Source organism: Vipera berus, assembly GCF_964194415.1.
Source record: "Vipera berus genome assembly, chromosome: 2".
Lineage (NCBI taxonomy): Eukaryota > Metazoa > Chordata > Lepidosauria > Squamata > Viperidae > Vipera > Vipera berus.
In genome coordinates this window covers 114,017,991-114,037,609 of record NC_138203.1, presented here as the reverse complement: position 1 = coordinate 114,037,609, position 19,619 = coordinate 114,017,991, and the positions used below count along the sequence as shown (strand labels likewise).

The 19,619-nt window shown below is 47.0% G+C and overlaps 1 protein-coding gene across 1 annotated transcript in view; it reads right to left on the bottom strand.

The window, feature by feature from the left end:
- KRI1 (KRI1 homolog) overlaps positions 1–19,619 on the bottom strand; it is an 89,124-nt gene that overhangs the window by 10,037 nt on the left and 59,468 nt on the right. The window contains exons 10-14 of the mRNA XM_081318256.1: positions 18,738–18,858; positions 18,524–18,619; positions 18,243–18,413; positions 4,025–4,100; positions 127–227 (exon numbers count right to left, since the gene is read on the bottom strand). Of these exons, the coding sequence (XP_081174382.1) occupies positions 127–227; positions 4,025–4,100; positions 18,243–18,413; positions 18,524–18,619; positions 18,738–18,858 (565 nt within the window). The remainder of the gene's footprint in view (positions 1–126; positions 228–4,024; positions 4,101–18,242; positions 18,414–18,523; positions 18,620–18,737; positions 18,859–19,619) is intronic.

Below are 19,619 nucleotides of genomic sequence, written 5' to 3'. Positions count from 1 at the left end.
TCTTGCAAATCTGGGGTATTACCTGCTAGCACTAGGCAGCTCTGGCTGTAGCGCAAAAGGGCCAGAAGACAACAGTTTCCCTTTCTTGTGCAATACATAGCTAGAATCATTAAGAAATCAACATACCACAAAGTCAGGGTCCTCACAGTGTGGTTGGTGATCTTCCTCCTGCTGCTGCTGCCACATTCTACCATCCCTTCCAGTCCAGTTGTCCCAATTCCATTCACCTGAATTTGGGGTATAAGAAAGTGTTTTTAAGCAATGATTCTACAGCTCTTATTGGTTCTTCAACTTTATTTAGCCCATGAGTACACAATTGACACACTATAGAGTTCATTGGGCTTCCCTCTTCCTATATTCAGTGCACACTCACAGAATGATGTAGAATCTGGATAAAAAATACTACATTTTAAATGTCATTTAATGTAACTCCATTCTTTCATTTAAATTTTTCAATGTTCTAAATCTATTTTAGGGATGTCCTGCATAATAAATAGCAACGTGCACCAATTAGTCCTCCTAAAAAATTCATGCTCCAAATGGTTCCTATTCTTCTGTCACGGGTCGGTAACCTGCGGCTCTTTCAGCCATCTCCTGCGGCTCCCAGTCCTCTGTCATGTGCACTCCCCCCCAAAAAAGTTCAACCAATCAATTCAAACTTCTCATGAAAAAAATATCTCGCGAATTGATTGGTTGAAATTCTTTGGTTTGTGGGACTGCCCACAAACATCTTTTCTTCTTTGGACTGCACGTGGCGTCAGCAGCAGAAGAGACGGAGGATTGCTGGAAACAAGGTGTGTGGGTCGGTCAGATGGGGTGTGGGAGGGGACGTGGAGGCTGATTGAACGCGCGGGTGAGGCAGAGGTGCTACTTTGGGCCGGAGGGGAGGCTGAGCAAATTTCCCCCGCCTTGCCAGGCAAACGGAAGCTGATGGAAAGCGTGCACGAGTGAAAGGTGCTGCTCGGGGCCGGAGGGGCGGCCGAGCAACTTTCCCCCGCCTTGCCAGGCAAACGGAGGCTTGTCAAATGCTCGTGCGAGGGAAAGGTGCTGCTCGGGGCCAGAGAGGAGGCCAAGCAAATTTCCCCTGCCTTGCCAGGCAAACGGAGGCTTGCCAAACGCTCATGCGAGGAAAAGGTGCTGCTCGGGGCCGGAGAGGAGGCCTAGCAATTTTTTTTCCCCTTCCCAGGCAAACGGAGGTTTGTCAAATGCTCGCGCGAGGAAAAGGTGCTGCTTGGGGCCGGAGAGGAGGCCGAGCAAATTTCCCCAGCCTTGCCAGGCAAATGGAGCCATGGCGTTCTTCAGCAGGCATAAGCAATAAGTGATCCCACTCTCCTCCTCCTCCCCTTGGAAGAGCTGCGGGGCTCAGGAGCCTCCCCCAATGGCCCCCCCACCCATGAGGGAAGAGATGCAGCAACTGGATTGACGGCGCCGCCTCCTCTTCCTCCTCCTCGAAAGGTGCATCTCCCGGCTCCGAGAAACCTCCGCTTTGTCTGATGCTTACTTTTGCTTTCCAAAGTGGCCTTGGCCTCACCTAGCCGGCACGCTTGCTCGCAAGGTGCTCAACCTGGATCAGCTGGTGGGGAGGTCATGCGTCCTCCTGGCCTGGCTGCTCTCCTCATTCCCGCTGTTCTCCGGCATGACCCGCTACCCCAGTTGGCATGCTTGCATATTCCCCCCCTGCCCAAATAAATAAATAAATATAAAAGGCCGATTTCACAGGTTGTCCAGCTAGAAGGGAGGAAAGAAGCTGGGCTGGAGCACCCTGGAAAGGCGAGCAGGCAGCGCTTGTGCACGGGCTGGTTGGGCTTTTGGCAGGTTTTGCCTGCAGTTAAGGCAGGGCAAGTTTTTTGGCTCAGGGGAGGCTGGGGGGAGGGGGAGTTGCTTGTGGGGGCACGTGTCTGCTCACATAAGTGCGAATGTGTTTCTTTTGCATGGAATGTGCTTTACTGAAGGTTATATTTTCTTTCTTTCCTTCCTTTCCTTCCACGTTCTTCCACGCCCTCCATGTTCTTCGCCTCTCTGCTTTTTCCGCCTCTGGGGATGGAGGGAGAAAGACGCATTCTCCAACCGGCTCTTCCTTCCCCTTCTCTGGGCTGGGCTGCAATCTTACCCGCTGCTTCTCCGCCTCCTCCTTCCTCCTCCCCCCCTTGCAGAAAAAAAGGAGAAGGCAGGTGGTGGAGCAGGGGTTTCCCTTCCTTGCCCAATTCCAGTGTTTGCAAGAGAGGCAGAAGTGATCGCCCTTTTGCAAGCAGAAAATCTTGCAGGTCTCCTTGCAAGGAAGGAAACCCCAGATACGGGCAAGCCAGGAGAAATGTGTGTGTATGTGAGGGGGGGGGAAATCCCCGGCTGCAATTCCTGTGCAAAGTGGCCAAGGCCACTTTGGAAAGCAAAAGTAAGCATCGGGCAAAGCGGAGCTCGGTTTCTTGGTTTGCCTCCGTCCCTCAGAGCCGGGAGGTGCACCTTTGGAGAAGGAGGAGGAGGCAGCACTGTCAATCCAGTTGCTGCATCTTTTCCCTCACGGGTGTGGGGGGGGGCATTGGGGGAGGCTCCTAAGGCCCACAGCTCTTCCAAGGGGAGGTGGAGGAGAGTGGGATCGGGGTTGCTTGTGCCTGCTGAAGAGCGCCATGGCTCCATTTGCCTGGCTAGGCGAGGGAAATTTGCTCGGCCTCCTCTCCGGCCCCGAGCAGCACCTTTCCCTCGCACGTGCTTTCCATCAGCTTCCATTTGCCTGGCAAGGAGGGGGAAATTTGCTCGGCCTCCTCTCCAGCCCCGAGCAGCACCTTTGCCTCGTGCACGCGTTTGACAAGCCTCCGTTTGCCTGGCAAGGCGGGGGAAATTTGCTCGGCCTCCTCTCCGGCCCCGAGCAGCACCTTTTCCTCATGTGCGCGTTTGACAAGCCGGTTTGAAGAGCCGGTTGGAGAATCAGTCTTTCTCCCTCCACCCCCAGAGGAAGAAGCCCCTCTTGCCTGCCCCAAAGCTGCCAGCCACGCAACACGCCCGGCCGCAGCGTGTCAAGCAGCAACTGTTTTCTTTCTCTTTATTTTTTCCTCCCTTCCTATATTCTTCCTGCTTTCTTCCTTTCTTGTCTTCCCTCCTTTCCTCCCTCCTCCTTTCTCTCTCTCTTTCTCAATAAGCAAACAATCAGGGCTCTGACTGGCTGCTCCGCACTTCTTCCTCCTCCTCCCTTCCCCCTCAAGTAAACTGCATGCAAACATCCCACAAAACCCACCACATCCTACAGCAGGCTGAGATACGCGAGCCCAAGCAGCAGCCTCAGAAGATTTGCCGCAGCAGCTCTTTCTCCCTGTCGCCCTCCTCCTCCGCTCCCTCAGAGCAGTCTTTTCTGAGGAGAAGCCAGCATGGCGGAGCCATCCATACCAGAGCTGGAGAGGGGGGCAGGGCCGGTGTATGTCTCGCCTTAGGTAAGCTCCACTTTAATCAAACCCTGTTCTGCGCATGCATGCAGATGTGCGCATGCGCATTTTGCGGCTCCCAGTTTTTTTTTTGTGAGGGAACCAGTTCCAAGTGGCTCTTTCACCGATTCAGGTTGCCGACCCCTGTTCTATGTCCTAAGTCAGGGGTGCCAAACTGCTGGCCCAAGGGCTGGATGCGTCATGTGGAAGCCACGCACATCCCAGCTCTGGCAAGGGGAAAAAAGTCACAATACATTGCAACATGTCACATGATGAGGCGAGTTTGACACCCGTGTCCTAAGTCATTGGGTTTTTTTTACTTATGTATATGGTTAACGATATCCCCAATTCTCCAAGCAACTTTCCATCAAAGTGATCATCTTGATCAGGGGTCTTCAAACTTGGCCCTTTTATGACTTGTGGACTTCAACTCCCAGAATTCCTCAGCTTATAAATGTCTTGTGTGCCAGTGTGGTCAGATGGTCATGTGATTGGTTGGTTGTTTGGAGCTATATTTAAATTCTAAGCAGTTGATTGGTTCTCTTGTTCCCAAAATACTGTTTTTTCATATGAACAGCAACTTTCCCTCATTCCAGGATGTCCCAACATACCGTCACTTCCTTCTTCAGTTTCAAATTGTGGTTTCTCTTCCTCACCAACTCCATAGTATTCATCCCCAAAATAATTCTAGATAAGGAAAAGTAACATTCAAGATTTATTTGTCCCAGAGGAAATAAATCTTTAGCATTCTTGAAGCCACATTTTTCTTCCCCATTTGATTTTTTTAAACAAAAAAGTATTGCTGATTGAAACTGTTTTGCAATGCCTGCTCTCTGCAATGTTTATAACTCATGAATTGTGCACAAAGGCTAAGGAAAGGGTGTCAAACTGCCGGCCCACAGGCCAGATGCATCATGCTGAAACCGCAAGCACCCCATTGCTGGCAATGGAGAAAAAGTCGTGATACATTGCGACACGTCACATGACATTTCGAGTTTGACACCCCTGGCCTAAGGGCTCCTAATTGTGTTGCCTCATATGGCTAAGGCAAGAAACCCCTCCCTTGAGACAGACATGATCTGCAACTGATTGAATGCTGCAATTGCTTATCTTTGCAGCAGCTCATATGCAACCAGCTTGACAGCAATTAGAGCTTTTAATATAATTGGGGATCCACAATTTTTTATCAAAATATAAACATGCTAATATATTAAATTGGCAAAAATAAACTGCATTTATTTTCCTTTACCTTATTTATTCTATACCTTTATTCTTATTTATCTTTACCTTTTACTTATTTACTTTTATCTTTACTTATTTACCTTTACTCTTTTTACCAAGCAAAAATACTACTTACATAGTTAATACTTTTGTAACTGATGAGAGGGGCCCATCCCTACAGAAACAAATAATTGCACCTATAAATCTCACCAACTTCTACCCAAAACATAGCATGCAAATTGCAATGATGTCAATGCTGCAAAGATTGACATATTTTTGCACTGACAATATAAGAGACAGCCTGTTACTTTAATTGCTTCGCTTTGGGGGGAAACGTCAACTGGATGTTTTGAGAAAATAAAAAAAGCCCACATACAGAATGGGAAGTGAAACTTCATATGTAAAACTAATTGGATAATGTGATGGACAGTCTGGGAGAAGGAGGCCTTCACAATTAGGTGGGGGCTATTAAACTGGCGACACTATTTAGAAGGGAGCAAGGTGCCTTTTGAAGTATGGACAGATCACAAAAATTTAGAGGCACTAAAAACTCCCTGCAAATTGTCCCCAAAGCAAGTGTGATGGGCACAGTACTTTAACCGTTTTAACTTTACTTTAAAGTACATACTGGGAAGGAAAAACTTCCTAGCTGATGTGCTATCCCGATTGCCACAGTATAAAAGTGAATGCGAAGAGGTCTATGAGGCAATTATCCCCAGTTCGAAAATTGCAGTACAACTCACACCTCGCAGAACCCCTAATCCTGATGACCTGGGAGTGAAGAAGATAAAATGAGAGCTCCTTACCGATCAATGGTTCAAAGATAATCAAACCTCCCTATCATGCAGGGATGGTTTGGCATACATGGGGGAAAAACTATCTACCTAAAACACTCTGTCTCAATGCTCTCAGACACAGCCATGATGTAAAACAGGCTGGACACTTTGGATATTTAAAAAATCTACACCTCATCCGCCGGCCATTTTGGTGGCCAGGGCTAAAACAAGATGTGGAAAACTATGTGAAGAGTTGTACCGTTATGTGCCACCATGAAAAGAATTCCAGGGAAAACCCATGGGCTACTGCAGTCAGTAGCCAATCCTTCCCAACCATGGGAAGAAATAGCTATGGACTTTATTGTAGATCTACCTAACAATAGATGAAATACTGTCATCTGGAAGGTGATAGATCTGTTTTCGAAGCAGGCTTTATCACCTGTAAAGAACTCCCATCTGCACAACTGACTAAATTGTTCCTGAAACATATCTACCGACTGCATAGTGCCCCTAAGCGAATAATTTCAGATACAGGAGTGCAGTTCACAGCGAAATTTTGGAGGAATTTCCTTAAATTAATTGGATCATCCTAAGGCTTATCATCTGCTTTTCATCCAGCTACCAATGGGGCTGCACAATACGCTAACAAAATGGTGGAGCAATACCTCAGATGCTATGTGTCCTACCAACAAACAAACTGGACTGACCTCCTCCCTTTCGCCGAGGTGGCCTACAATAATTCTGTTCACAGCAGCACTGGCTACGTGCCTTTCAGAGTAGCTACAGGAAAAGAGTTCAGCCCAATGCCTGACTATCCTCAGTTGCCACCTGCTTCCCAAACACTTGATCAATGGGTGAGGGGGTGGGAAGAAGTTTGGAGAAACACAAAAATGGTGTTAAAAAAGAGTGCTGAGACTTATAAAAAACAGGCTGATAAAAAGAGGGCTCCCCAAAGAACATTCCAAGTGCACTGCATTTCTGCTCAGTAAATTATATTATTGTCTCAAATTACCCAGCAAGAAATTGGGACCAAAATTCTTGGGGCCTTTCCCCATTGTGAAAATCATCAACCCAGTCACAGTAAAATTGAAACTCCCCAGACTTTTGGGGAAAATTCACCCGGTGTTCCATTGTAGCTTACTGAAATCTTTTTGAGCCTCCACTTTAAGACCTCCCCCTAAGAAAGCACCTGGATCCCTCGTAGTAGCAGGTCACACCCATTATGAAGTGAAATGTATTCTTGACTCTAGAATCTTTGAAAATTGCAGTACCTAGTACAATGGAAGGGATACCCATTGTCTGAAGCCATTTGGGTGAAATCTAGCGATGTGAAAGCTGACAGACTTATCAAAAAGATTTATGAGAAACACCCCAACAAACCAAAAGCCAGCTCCTAACTTATGTTTGTTTACATTACAGGAGCTGTTCTTTTTGTAAGGGGGGCTGGATGTCAATGCTGCAAAGGTTGACATATTTTTGCACTGACAATATAAGAGACAGCCTGTTACTTTAATTGCTTCGCTTTGGGGGGAAACATCAACTGGATGTTTTGAGAAGATAAGAAAAGCCTGCGTACAGAATGGGAAGTGAAACTTCATATGTAAAATTAATTGGATAATGTGATTTATGACGTGTAGATAAGGGCAGGGATTGTGTGTTACAATGGGTTTCGGGGGAGGAGATTTCAGATTCTGGCATCCCTCCATGAGTGCTGATGTTTTGTTTCATTATTAAGACTTTTTAGATAAACAATGCCTGCCTTTTGTTTGAACTGTCATTTATCGGAACTACGACAAATAGCAACTATACCACTTCAGTGCTTTACAGTCCTTTACAGACCTCTCTAAGCAGTTTACAGAGTCAGCATATTGCCCCCAACAATCTGGGTCCTCATTTTACCAACCTCAGAAGGATGGAAGACTGAGTCAACCTTGAGCTGGTGAGGATCGAACTGCCAAACTGCTGGAAGTTGGCAGTCAGCAGAATTAGCCTGCAGTACTGCATTCTAACTACTGCACCACCATGGCTCTTAGCCATGCTCCTAGCTCTAAAAGAGACCATTTTCCTAAAAGTGGCTGGTTTTGTTGCCAAAGAATAACTTCACAATATCTACTCAGAGTTGCTTTGAACTATGAGATGGGTGGCAAATAAATTTGATAATAATAATGATTGATAATAATAATCGAGGCATATCCTGCCATGGCTCAATTCGCAAACCCTGCTTACAGCCAGACAAGAAGCAACAGGGAGAGGGAGTGGGTTGGAATGCCAGGGAGGGGATAATAGAATGCAAGAGCACTGACTCTGAGGTGAAACATACCAGCGTTCCAAGGTCACTGGCTGGGAAAGTTCACCAGTGTCTGTTTCCCAAATAATTTGAATATAATCGATTGGATGGAATAAAGTGACAATGTGATGGCCAGGGAAAAGGGAAACATTTAACTACGTTTGCATGTGAAAGTATTAGAATTTGCTTCACTTTCATATCCATTTCTGCTCAGTAAATTATATTATTGGAAACAAAAAATGGCTCCGGAGTCTTTATTTGCTGCATGCACTGAGTGGGATGGTTGACATTAAGACAATTCTCACAGTAATACCCTGCTTGAACACCACCAGGTTTGAGCAATGATGTCTATAGAGCAGGCATGTCAAACTCGTGATGTCACATGACGTCGCACGACGTATCAGAGCTTTTCCCCCCATTGCCAGCAATGGGGTGGGCGCGGTTTTGTCGTGACACATCTGGCCCGTGGGCCGGCAGTTTGACACCCCTGCTATAGAGAAAGAACTAGAGAAGAAGCCAGTGTTCTGAACCAGCCCTCTTCTCGCACCCCTAATCAAAAGAAGAGTCTGGAAAGCGTCCAAGGCTAAAAGGCTTCTGCCAAGATTTAATTACGCAGTTAACAAAAACACAAGAGCTTGTCTTCTCAAGCGGAAAAGGTTGCTTTCAGCAACCAGCCCCTCCCCAAACACTTCTTTTATAGAGAGCTCAGGGCGTGGTCTCCCTGTGCCTCCTCCCGAGGAGTCCCATAGTCTTTCTTTGTTTGTCCCTGCTCGTCTGCCTCCTGCGTCGGGCGTCCTTGAACAGGGCCAGCTGTGGGTCATCATCCTCCGCACTCTCAGGCTCACACAGCTGAGAAGAGGTCCCCGGCTGAGGGCTCTGCAAAGCCTCCAAATCATCATCATCAGCCGGTTCGTTTCCCTCCTCCCCCACATCTGAGTCCTCCGATACATCGGAGCCGGCTGTCGGACCCACAGGCTGGCCCTGAGTCACAACAGCCAGGAAAAAATCTGGCTCAAGAAGCACTGGCAGCATCTCAGGGTGGAGCAGGTGCCCAACCTACTAGGGCATGGCTGAAACCTGAAAAGCCAGAGCAGCAACCCACAGCACCTAAAGAATAGACAGGAGATGCCCCAGTCCCAGGGTTCTAAGACCTGGTGGTCAGCGGGGGTGGGGAACTTGACAGAAGCTGAGGAGTTCCTCCCCCGCCAGAGGTCAACGAGGTGTGATGAACTGATGGAAGGTGAGCAGCCGAATGGGACAAGTGGAAACTTCCAGTCAGCATCTCAAGCCTGACTATGGAGCAGCTAAGAGAGAAATTCAGAGGGATGGAAATTCATGCAGTGGTGAAACAGAAGGACATCATCCAAGCGTTGGGGACCACCACTACCCAGTGGTCACTCTTGCTCCTCCTCCTCCTTCTCTCCAGCCAGTGGTCCCAGCACCAGCAGCTGTCGGGTTTCTGCCCCAGGAATTTTCCTGGTCCACGAGGAGCGCCAGCCAGCCACCTTCATGGCTTGCTTCAACAGGCACCCAAACCGCCTAGCCCACTTCTTGGCTCAGGCTTGGCACATGGAGCACCACAGAGTGATGTATCCAGACGATGTGACCCAGGTCCATACAATCACTGACAACCTGGAGGAGGCCGCCTCAGAATGGCTGGTGCCAGTGCATGTCGAGGATGCTATGGAGTTGATCGACCTTGATACCTTCAGGCCGGCCTCACAAGAGCACTTCAGGGACCCTGTGGCAGCCTGTTGTGCAGAAACCCGTATCTAACCTTGAAACGGGCAACAACCAGTGACAGAGTATATCCAAGACTTCCATCAACTCGCCAGTCATCTAGGGGACAGGATTGAGCACCTACTATCACCTGCTTCAGAGAGGGACTGAATAAGGACTTATACTGCCTGTCCTGAGCAGTGCTATGAACTCTGTGGGCATGGTATCGCATGGCCAGAGAGGTGGAGATCGATGTAATGGAGTTTCATGAGCATACAGGACAGGAGAGTTGCTGCTGCCACCCAGCTGAGAGGCGAGGAGCTCAAAGGAAGAGGTAGTGTGCCCTCTGTCAAAATGGGAAAGCCACATCTGAGCCCTACCGGATGTTTCCGCTGTGACAAGAAGGGCCACTCAGCAGCTGAGTGTCTTGTGCCACGCCCAATGTTAAAGACAGGGACTCATCTAGAAACCATTCAATTTATCGTACCCCCTGCGATGACTGATGCAGGGTCTTAGGTTTAGGGTAGTGAAAAAAGTGGAACTCCTCCATTAATTGGGATGGAAATGGATGATGGATGCTGCGGAAAGACAACAGCCAATAGTGTAAGTGTTAAAGAGCTGCCATGAGCCTACAATTGAGAAAGCAAAAGTGAACAGTGCCAATAAACTTGTATGCATACAATGATCTCCACCTCTCCTGAGCCACAGGAGCAGAGTTTTTCAGTCAATGGTATCTTTTTATACTTGCCGTACAGGACAACTGATGGAAGCGTAAATGCTTTGCAGTGGTTTGCTGACTCCAACTGGCTAAGATAACTGGTGGGAGTATCAACATATCTAGTAGCGTCTGTAGCTAGAAACAGCAGAGCTATCCCTAAGTCCACTTGCCTCTCAATGTCCTCTACCCTTTGTCACAAGATTTGTTTTGCTTGGTTGTAGTCCAATTTGAGTATTGAGGCTGGGGAGAAGCCTAGTTTGGCAAGTTGGACTCGATTGCCTTGATCCATGAGGAAAATTTGTCTTGCAGGATTAATGGAGCAAGGCCTTGCAGAAAGAAATTAAGCTTTAGCCAGATATTTATCGAAGCTATACAGATTCTTCCTTCAACTTTTATCAATCCTGTCTTGAGGCACAGAAGTGTATTTGAGACACAATGTGGCATCTGGAGAATTGTTCTAATAAATTTGGATTGAACTCTTTCCAATGGTGTGAAACACAAAGCTGAGGGTCTGAGCAAGGTCCCGTAGAGAACCTGTGAAAGCAACTTGGCCAGAAAGAGCTTAATTGCAGCTGGAACATAGTGTCCTTCCTTTGTATGGATGGTGTTTGCTAATATTTGGCCAGAGGCAGCCGCATATTCTCCATGTGCTTTTCTTGAGCCAGTGGCATGAATGATCACTCCTAGGTACTTAAAGGTGGTTACATGCTCTATATTATGACCATTAAGATACCATGAGTAGAGTTTTGGCCTTTTTGCAAAAGCCATAACTTTTGTTTTCTCATAATTTATGCCGTTTATTGTAATTACAATACTGGACGAGGCTCTTTTAAGGCTACTGGTGTCCTGGAGAGGATTACAGCATCATCTGCATAGAGCAGCAGGATGATGCTTCAGTCACCTATTTGGGGGGGGGGGGGCAGACTGCGTTACTGAAATTGTGCCCAGGGCTGAACTGCCAAAGCTAAAGTTGTATTCAATGATGCCCCGGGAAATGGAGAAACTCTGAGAGTTTGTGGATAAGAACCTAGTCTGGGGCTTTATTCAACTGTTGAAGTCATGAATGGCAGCCCTAGTACTCTTCAAAGAAAAGAAAGATGGGTCTCTTAGGTTGTGGTATGAATGCATACCACCTCGATGAAGGATATGTTGGGACACTTGTGAAGGGGAGAATGTTTACAAAACTGGACTTGAGAAAGGCGTATTGCCAGGTAAGGATCAGGAAGGGTAATGAATGGAAGGGGGCATTCAACTGCCCACTGGACTGTTACCAGTTCTGAGTGATGCCATTTGAACTGCATGGGGCCCCGGCTATCTTCATGCAACTGATAAATGAGGTGCTACATGAACATCTATATAAAGGAATCCTAATATACTTAGATGACATTTTGATCTATACCAAAACAATGGAGGAGCTGTCAAAATTGAACTGCTACAATGCCTATTAACTTCATCATCTTGCCAAAGAAAAGGGGGGAGGGAATGGAATAGAATGTAATGTCAAGAAGCGATTCACAGACCGTGAGAAGCTGCATCAAGTCAAGGTCACTGTTGCAGGTTCTCAATGGAGAAGTGAACTGTTCCCATAACAAAAAGAAATATTGCTACTGGACAAGGTGAACATCTGGTTGGTGGAGAAGCGGGAATCTAATTTTTAACTAAACTTTTCACGTGGTTCCGATTATTGAGACAAATCAAAGAATATTCAGGCATTGTTTTTCTTAAAAGTCTATAATAATGAGAATGAAGCATCGGCACTCATGTATGGATGCCAGAATCTGGATTCTCTCTCTTCATTCCATCCCCTGAACACATCATATCATAAACAATTCCTTCCCTTAATTGCACATCATTAATCACATTCTTCAATTAGTTTAACATGCCAAGTTTCACTTCCTATCTGTAGCGCGCTATACCTTATCTTGTTTAAAACAACTGGGTTAGCCTTCATTTTAATCAGAGCAGTTTAAATAAAAAGGCTACCTCTTATATTGTCAGAGCAAAAACATCTAATGTTTGCAGCATTGACAGATGCTCGAGAAACTCTGAAAGGCTCAGCTTTATGCAAAACTCAGGACTACCCCTGACCTACGTTCATTCCGCCGAGACCTGAAGACTTGGCTCTTTGAGCTCTCTGGCCCAGGCTGAGAATTTAAACTGGGGTTTTATTTTCAGGGATAATTTAATCTTTTATTTGTCTTTTAACTTTGTATTTTGTATTGGTATGATTTTAAAATGCCATGTAAACCGCCCTGAGTCCTTCGGGAAAGGGCGGTATATAAATCTAATAAAATCTAAAAAAAATCTAAATCTAAATCTAAAACTGTCCAAGTATGACTTCCATAGAACCAGATTGGATTAACTGGGGTTAAGGATTTCACAGGACAATGTGAAAATGGACCTTAAGAAAGTGCAGGTAATCTAAGCCCTCACAAGACAGCAGCAAGCCTCACCAACATTAGTAGCTGAAGTTCTAGTGCAAACTCTAAAGAGGGGCTTTAGCGGAAAATGAGTGGCTCCAGCAACATAAGGACAAGCCCTCAATGAGAGATGAGTTGGCATGGATGGAGGCCAAATTGTATATTCCAGCAAGCCAGTATACCCTGGTGTTCCAGCTTAGCCATGATATGAAAGCGGCAGGGCACTTTGGGTTTGTGAAAACTCTCCACCTAGTAAAACGATTGTTTTGGTGGCCACTCATGAAGGACAGAGATCTAAGTAGCCAGCTGCCTTGTGTGTGTGCCGACAAAAAAACTACCTGGAAGATCACCAAGGCTGCTGCAGATCATGGCCAGCCCCTCAACCCCCGGAAGGAAATATCAATGGATTTCATTGTAGAGTTACCAGAGAGCGCTGGGAATACCTTGATTTGGGTTGTTAGAGATCTTTTCTCCAAATGAGCCTACTTTGTGGCCCCAAGATCCCCTCCACCTAATCACTGGCTAAGCTGTTTGTGCAATGTGTGTATCGGTTGCATGGTGCTCCCAAGCATATAATAAATGATCAGGGGGCACAATTCACTTCAAAGTTTTGGCGTGAATTCCTGAATCTGATATGGTCCTCCCAGAATCTTAACTCTGCCCATCAACTGCAAACAAATGGAGCTTGTGAATGTATGAATGCCATACTAGAGCAGTACCTCTGCTGCTATGTAAACTACCAGCAAGACAATTGGGCCAAGCTCCTGCCTTTCGCTGAAGTAGCATACAATAACTCTGTACAAAGTGGCATCGAGTTTACTCCTTTCCAAGTAGCTACTGATGCAGTTTTCATGCCCATGCCAGACCTCCCCTAGCAGACCCCTTCAGACGCATTGCTGACTGAATGGATTAATACTCTACAAGTAAATACATGGCCTGTGGTTCGTAAGGCACTAAAAGCCACAACAGAAACACAGAAGAGACAAGTTGATAGGAAGAAGATAGGAAGCCCAAAAGCACTTTAAAATAGGAGATACGTTTATCTATCTACCAAGTTCCTGCAGCTAGGGCAATTCTGCAAGAATCTAGGTCCCAAGTATATAGGACACTTCCCCATCACCCAGATCATAAATCTGGTGACTGCAGAATTGAAGCTGCCAAAGAACCTTAAGACACATCCACCCAGTGTTTCACTGAAACCCTTCTGTAGCTCTCCTCTGTGACTAGATGCTGAACCGCCCCCTTTCCTCCTATGGGTAAAAGGGGAAAAACATTTTGAAGTTAAGGAGATCCTGGACTCCTGAATCCACAAGGGGAAATTGCAATAATTAGTCCTGTGGAAGGGGTTTCCTCTTGCGGAGGCAGAATAGGTCTGTGCCCCTAAACTCGCACAGCAAGTACCCAACTAAACCTGGGTGATTCTGAGTAAAAGATACCATTAATAATATGTGTGTTTGTTCTGTTTCAGGGATAGTCTTCCTTTTGGAAGGGCAGCATATCATGGCTTGATTCACAAACCCTGCTCTCAGCCAGACAAAAAGTGTCTCGATCCATACCAATCGGGTTTCAGGCCCGGGTACAGCACGGAGACGGCACTGGTCGCACTGGTGGATGATCTGTGGCGGGCCCGAGACAGGGGTTATTCCTCTGTCCTGGTCCTTTTAGATCTCTCAGCGGCTTTTGATACCATCGACCATGGTATCTTGCTGCGACGTCTGGCGGGGTTGGGAGTGGGAGGCACCGTTTTACGGTGGTTCTCCTCCTACCTCTCGGGCCGCTCGCAGACGGTGTTGACAGGAGGGCAGAGGTCAGCCCCTAGGCCCCTTAGTTGTGGGGTGCCTCAGGGGTCGGTACTCTCGCCTCTCCTGTTCAACATCTATATGAAGCCGCTGGGTGAGATCATCCGTGGTTTCGGGGTGAGGTATCATCAATATGCCGATGATACCCAGCTCTTTATCTCCACCCCGAACCAAGCTAGTGATGCCCTCGATGTGATGTCCCGTTGCCTGGAAGCGGTACGGATTTGGATGGGGAAGAACAGGCTCCAGCTCAACCCAGCCAAGACTGAGTGGCTTTACGTACCGGCATCTCGTCTTGTCCAAGAGGTTCCATCTTTGGTTATGGGGGGTGAGGTGTTGCCTCCCGTTGATAGGGCACGCAATTTAGGCGTCCTCCTGGATTCACGACTCAGTTTTGAAGATCATATTGGAGTCGTGGCCAGGAGGGCATTCGCCCAGGTTCGCCTGGTGCGCCAGTTGCGCCCCTATCTGGACCGAGATGCCCTACGTACGGTCACTCATGCACTCGTTACCTCTCGGATAGATTACTGCAATGCTCTCTACATGGGGCTGCCCTTGAAGACCACCCAGAGGCTCCAGCTGGTGCAGAATGCGGCCACGCGGGTAGTGATGGGAGCATCCCAATACTCCCATATTACACCCCTCCTGCGTGAGCTGCATTGGCTACCGGTTGCCCTCCGGGCGAGATTTAAGGATTTAAGATTTAAGATATCCCGGGCCTAAGCCATGTAGGGCTTTAAGGTACTTACCTTTAAAGCCCTACATGGCTTAGGCCCGGGATATCTGCAGGACCGTCTGCTGCCGGGGACAACTTCCCATCGCCCAGTGCGCTCACACAGAGAGGGCCTCCTCAGGGTGCCGTCGGCCAGACAATGTCGGCTGGCGACCCCCAGGGGGAGGGCCTTCTCTGTGGGAGCGCCAGCCCTTTGGAATCAACTCCCCTTTGAGCTTCGGATGGCCCCGGACCTCCGGTCCTTTCGCCGCAACCTCAAGACGTTCTTTTTCCATCAGGCTGACCTGGATTGATGATGGGTTTTTAAAAGTTTTAATTTTAACTGTGTAATTAATATTTGGGGCTGTTTTTTAATTTTTTCTTAGCTTTTGTACTGTTGGTTTTTATTGTTGTTAGCCGCCCTGAGTCCTCTGGGAGATAGGGCGGCATATAAGTCCCATAATAAATAAATAAAATAAATAACGGGGGGGGGGAGGGAGTGGGCTGGAATGCAAGGGAGGGGGTAATGGAATGCAAGAGCACCAACTCCAAAGAGAGTCATACCAGTGTTCCAAGGTCACCGGTTGGGAAAGTCCACTAGAGTCTGTTCCCCAAATAAACTGAACATAATTGATTGGATGGAATAAAGTGACAATGGGAGGGACAAGGAAAGGGGAATGAATGTTTAACTATGCTGTTTGTGTGCGAAAGCGTTAGAATTGGCTTCACTACTTTCGTATCCATATCTGCTCAGTAAATTATATTCTGGGAAAGAAAAAATGGCCCAGTAGTCTTTATTTGCTGCATGCACTAAGTGGGATGGTTGACACATCCTATCAAACCAACAAGTCTCCTCCAAGTCGAGTCCCAGTGATTTTATGGACATGTACACATAATTTTTTTGATGGTAAAATGGAATAGGTCTGTATCCTTCCAGGATGTTTTTACAGCTTCCCAGCCTAGTCTACATTTCTGGTATTTCTTCCATCATTTCCCATCCACAAATTAACCAGATGTAAACCTACTCAATTTTTTTTAAATCAATTAGGCTTGGCTAGGGACTATCTGGGCAGTTATTTGAAGACAGGTATTTTAAAAATGCAAATGGGGAATGAGAGTAACAAGGACAATGGTAGGTGAGCATCCATCCAGCAACCCAGCCCTTGCAAATTTACTGGGATATTCATGGATATTAAATAGTATGTCATTCTGAATTATAAACAGCAATGTTTTACTCTAATCAGTGTAGTAAGAAAACTGTCTTTGCTTTCTAGTGAAGATGCTGAAACATTTTTTGAGTTACTTCCTCTTAGTTTCAGCAGCCTTTAACAGTTAAATATTTTGCTGGGTTCTTGGGAAGGTTACTTTTGTCAGGCATTTCTACTTCATACAATTAGTTGCTATATTCTCCAAAAATGATCAATCAGCCAGCTGTACACAAAGCCAAATTCAGATTTATAGTAACTAAGTACTTAGGCAGGCAAGGATTTATCATGTCATGCAAAGAACAAAGAAAAAAACCTGAATTTTGAGCAGTTCTGTCATTAAATTTCACTATTACCACGAACTCTCTAGATGACTTTAAGCTAAATACTATTCTACCACAGCCCTAGTTCCACACAATCAAGACTCTTAAACTTGGAAAGTCAGAATAAGATTTACATTAGAGCAGTCTCTTACTCTTTCTAGGCCATGGGTCGGCAGAGGTTTGGGGAGGTTTGGGGAGCTGCGCGCGCAGCTCTCCAAACCTACACTGCCCCGTTTTCAGAGATGCTGCCTTCGTCCATGTTTGACGAAGGCAGCAGCTCTCCAAACAGTTTGCAGAACTGCTGCCTGCGGTGGAGGTTTGGAGAGGTGCACGCGCACTCTCCAAACCGCCGCCGCCCCGTTCGTACAGCTGCCGCGTTCGTTCATGTTTGACGAGCGCGGCAGGTCTCCAAATGGGCGGCGGCGGTTTGGAGAGGTGCGCGCGCACTCTCCAAACCGCCGCTGTCCCATTTGCACATCTGCCGCGTTCATCCATGTTTGACGAGCGCGGCAGGTCTCCAAACGGGCAGTGGCGGTTTGGAGAGTGCGCGCACACCTCTCCAAACTGCCGTCGTCCCGTTTGCAGAGCTTCCGCCTCCTTCAAACATGAACGAAGGGGGAAGCTCTGCAAACGGGACGGCGGCGGTTTGGAAAGCTGCGCGTTTGCAGAGCTTCCACCTTCATCAAACATGATCTCCAAACTGGCAGCGGCGGTTTGGAGGCCCTGGGGGGAGGGGCAGGGCGCTCGGGTGGCTCCGGTGGCGCCCAGGCTGAAGACGGCGCCGCGACCCAGCACCCGTCGTCAGGGAGACCCACCGCCGCTGCTGCGCAGGTGCCTCCCAAGGCTGCAAGCTTTGCGCAGGAAGCCCGGCGTCCGGGGAAGTGGCAGTGAAAGGGCCACCTCCCTTTCCCCCCACCCGGCTTCAGTTGAGAGTTTTGCGCTCTCGAAGTTGGCGAGGACTTTTCGGGCTAGCTAGCAGGAGAGAAGCCGGGCCTTTCCTCCTCGGGAGCCATGAGCAGGTGCGGGAAGCTTGCACCAAGCACGGCCTCGTGAAATTTGCCTGCACACTCTTCAAACTTGTCACGGGAAGGCTTAGCAAAGGTAAAGGCGAGGAGTAAAGGTGACGCGGGAACGGCAGGCGGCGGCAGCGGAGGGAGGGAGGGAAAGGATGCCATTCGCCAATCGTTGGGTTTAGGGAGCGGAAGGGTTCTGGGTTCCCTTCGGAGAGGGTGTTTGCTGCGCTTGTGGTGTTTTGCAGGCCGAGAAAGGTGTGCTGTTTGTTGGGTCACTTCTGGGCGATCACGGGGGCCCTGGACAATGTGGGGTTTTGCAGCAAAGCCTGGTAGGAAAAGGCTTCATCGGGACATGCTTTCCTGCTTGGGGGGCTTCCGAAGCTATGAATCACCCTTTCCAGTTTGCAGCAGTAGTGGCAGTAGCTGGAAGGCGGCGTGAAAACCGGTCCATGAACCTCTTGTTTCCTGGGGGGGAAGAGTTGGAGCCTGTTGTTTTGCGCATGCGCGCATGCATGCGCACCCTTCTTTGCAGCTCCCAGCTTTTTCTTTTGTGAGGGAACCGGTTCCGAGTGGCTCTTTCACTGTTTTGGGTTGCCGGCCCTTGGTCTAGGCAAATAGGGAAGAACAACTACTCACCTCCATGAGCTGGTCATGCAGGCAGGGATCAAAGTCTCCTTCCAGGTCACTTTCTTTGAAACTGTTATTTGCTTTACCAGTAATCTTATGTAGCTTCTTTAACTGTTCCAGGATCTCCTGACGCTTCAGGTTCTTCAGGTGCTTCAGCTCCTGCTGCTTCTGTTCCCTCTCCTTTTAAATAAATTAGTAAATGCATGAACTAGGAAAGAGTGTTAAGAGATAAACCATTGACAAATGAGGCACATTGGTTCAAGGTTTAGGGTAGATTCCAAGCCACTCACTTTTCTCTTGCGCTCCTGTATTTCTTGGCGCTTCTCTTTGCGGCGCTCATCCTTTCGACGCACAGATGTTGCAATAAAACGGGGATATGTTTTTACCTATTAGTGGGGGAATGGGAGTAAAAAAAGAGAAAGGGGCATTACTTGAATGCAATATTTTTTGAACTGAGCATTTGGTTTTCCCATTCAGATTTCTAGCCACTTGCATCACACTTACATGTTGTGCTTCAGGTTCCTCAAAACGAAAATTGTATTTGCGCTCAAAATCCGCTTGTTTCTTTAAGAAGAATTCACCTTCATCTGATGAGTCTGAAACAGCCAGCGGGATCCCAGGGGGCCTATGGGGAGGCAGCACAAAACAGTATTACATGAATCAGTTATTAAAGCACGGTCTTAGGATCCCTGGGAATACCAAGACCCTCTTAAGGGTCCATGAAATCAAAATGCCAGATATTAAAGATACTTGCAAAAATTTAAAACAATGTAACTTAATTTGTTAAAAATATTAGGAATTTTCATGAAAAATATGTTAATATCTAATTAACTTAATTTTGTTATTTTTACCTGATTCAATAAATATTTTACAAATGCATCAGTTTTAATGTTTAATGTTTAAATGTTGCTAAATATAACCCATACAAATAAAAGCTCTTTCAGGGTCCCCCATAATTTTTAAAAGTAGGAAGGGGTCCAGGGAGCAAAAAGTTTAAGAAATGCTGATTTGAGCAAACACAGCTGAAATATTTTCTACCAATTCAATATTCCTCTTTCTACCCCAGCACATTGCATAACACTTCAGGAATTCTCAGTAGCAGCATTATTTCAAAAATAGGTTCTATCTCCATTGGAGTTATATCTAAACTGTAGCTTAATTATTTATAAAGCATTACTATACTTTAGTATATACGGAACAATTTACAATACCGTATTTTCCGGCGTATAAGACGACTTTTTAACCCATGAAAATCTTCTCAAAAGTTGGGGGGTCGTCTTATACGCTCAGTCGTCTTATACGCTGGAAAAAAAACATAAATCAGTCGAGTGTCCCCGTTCTTGCAAAGCAACTTCAAGCCTCCTTAGTCCAGTCCCCCCTCCAACG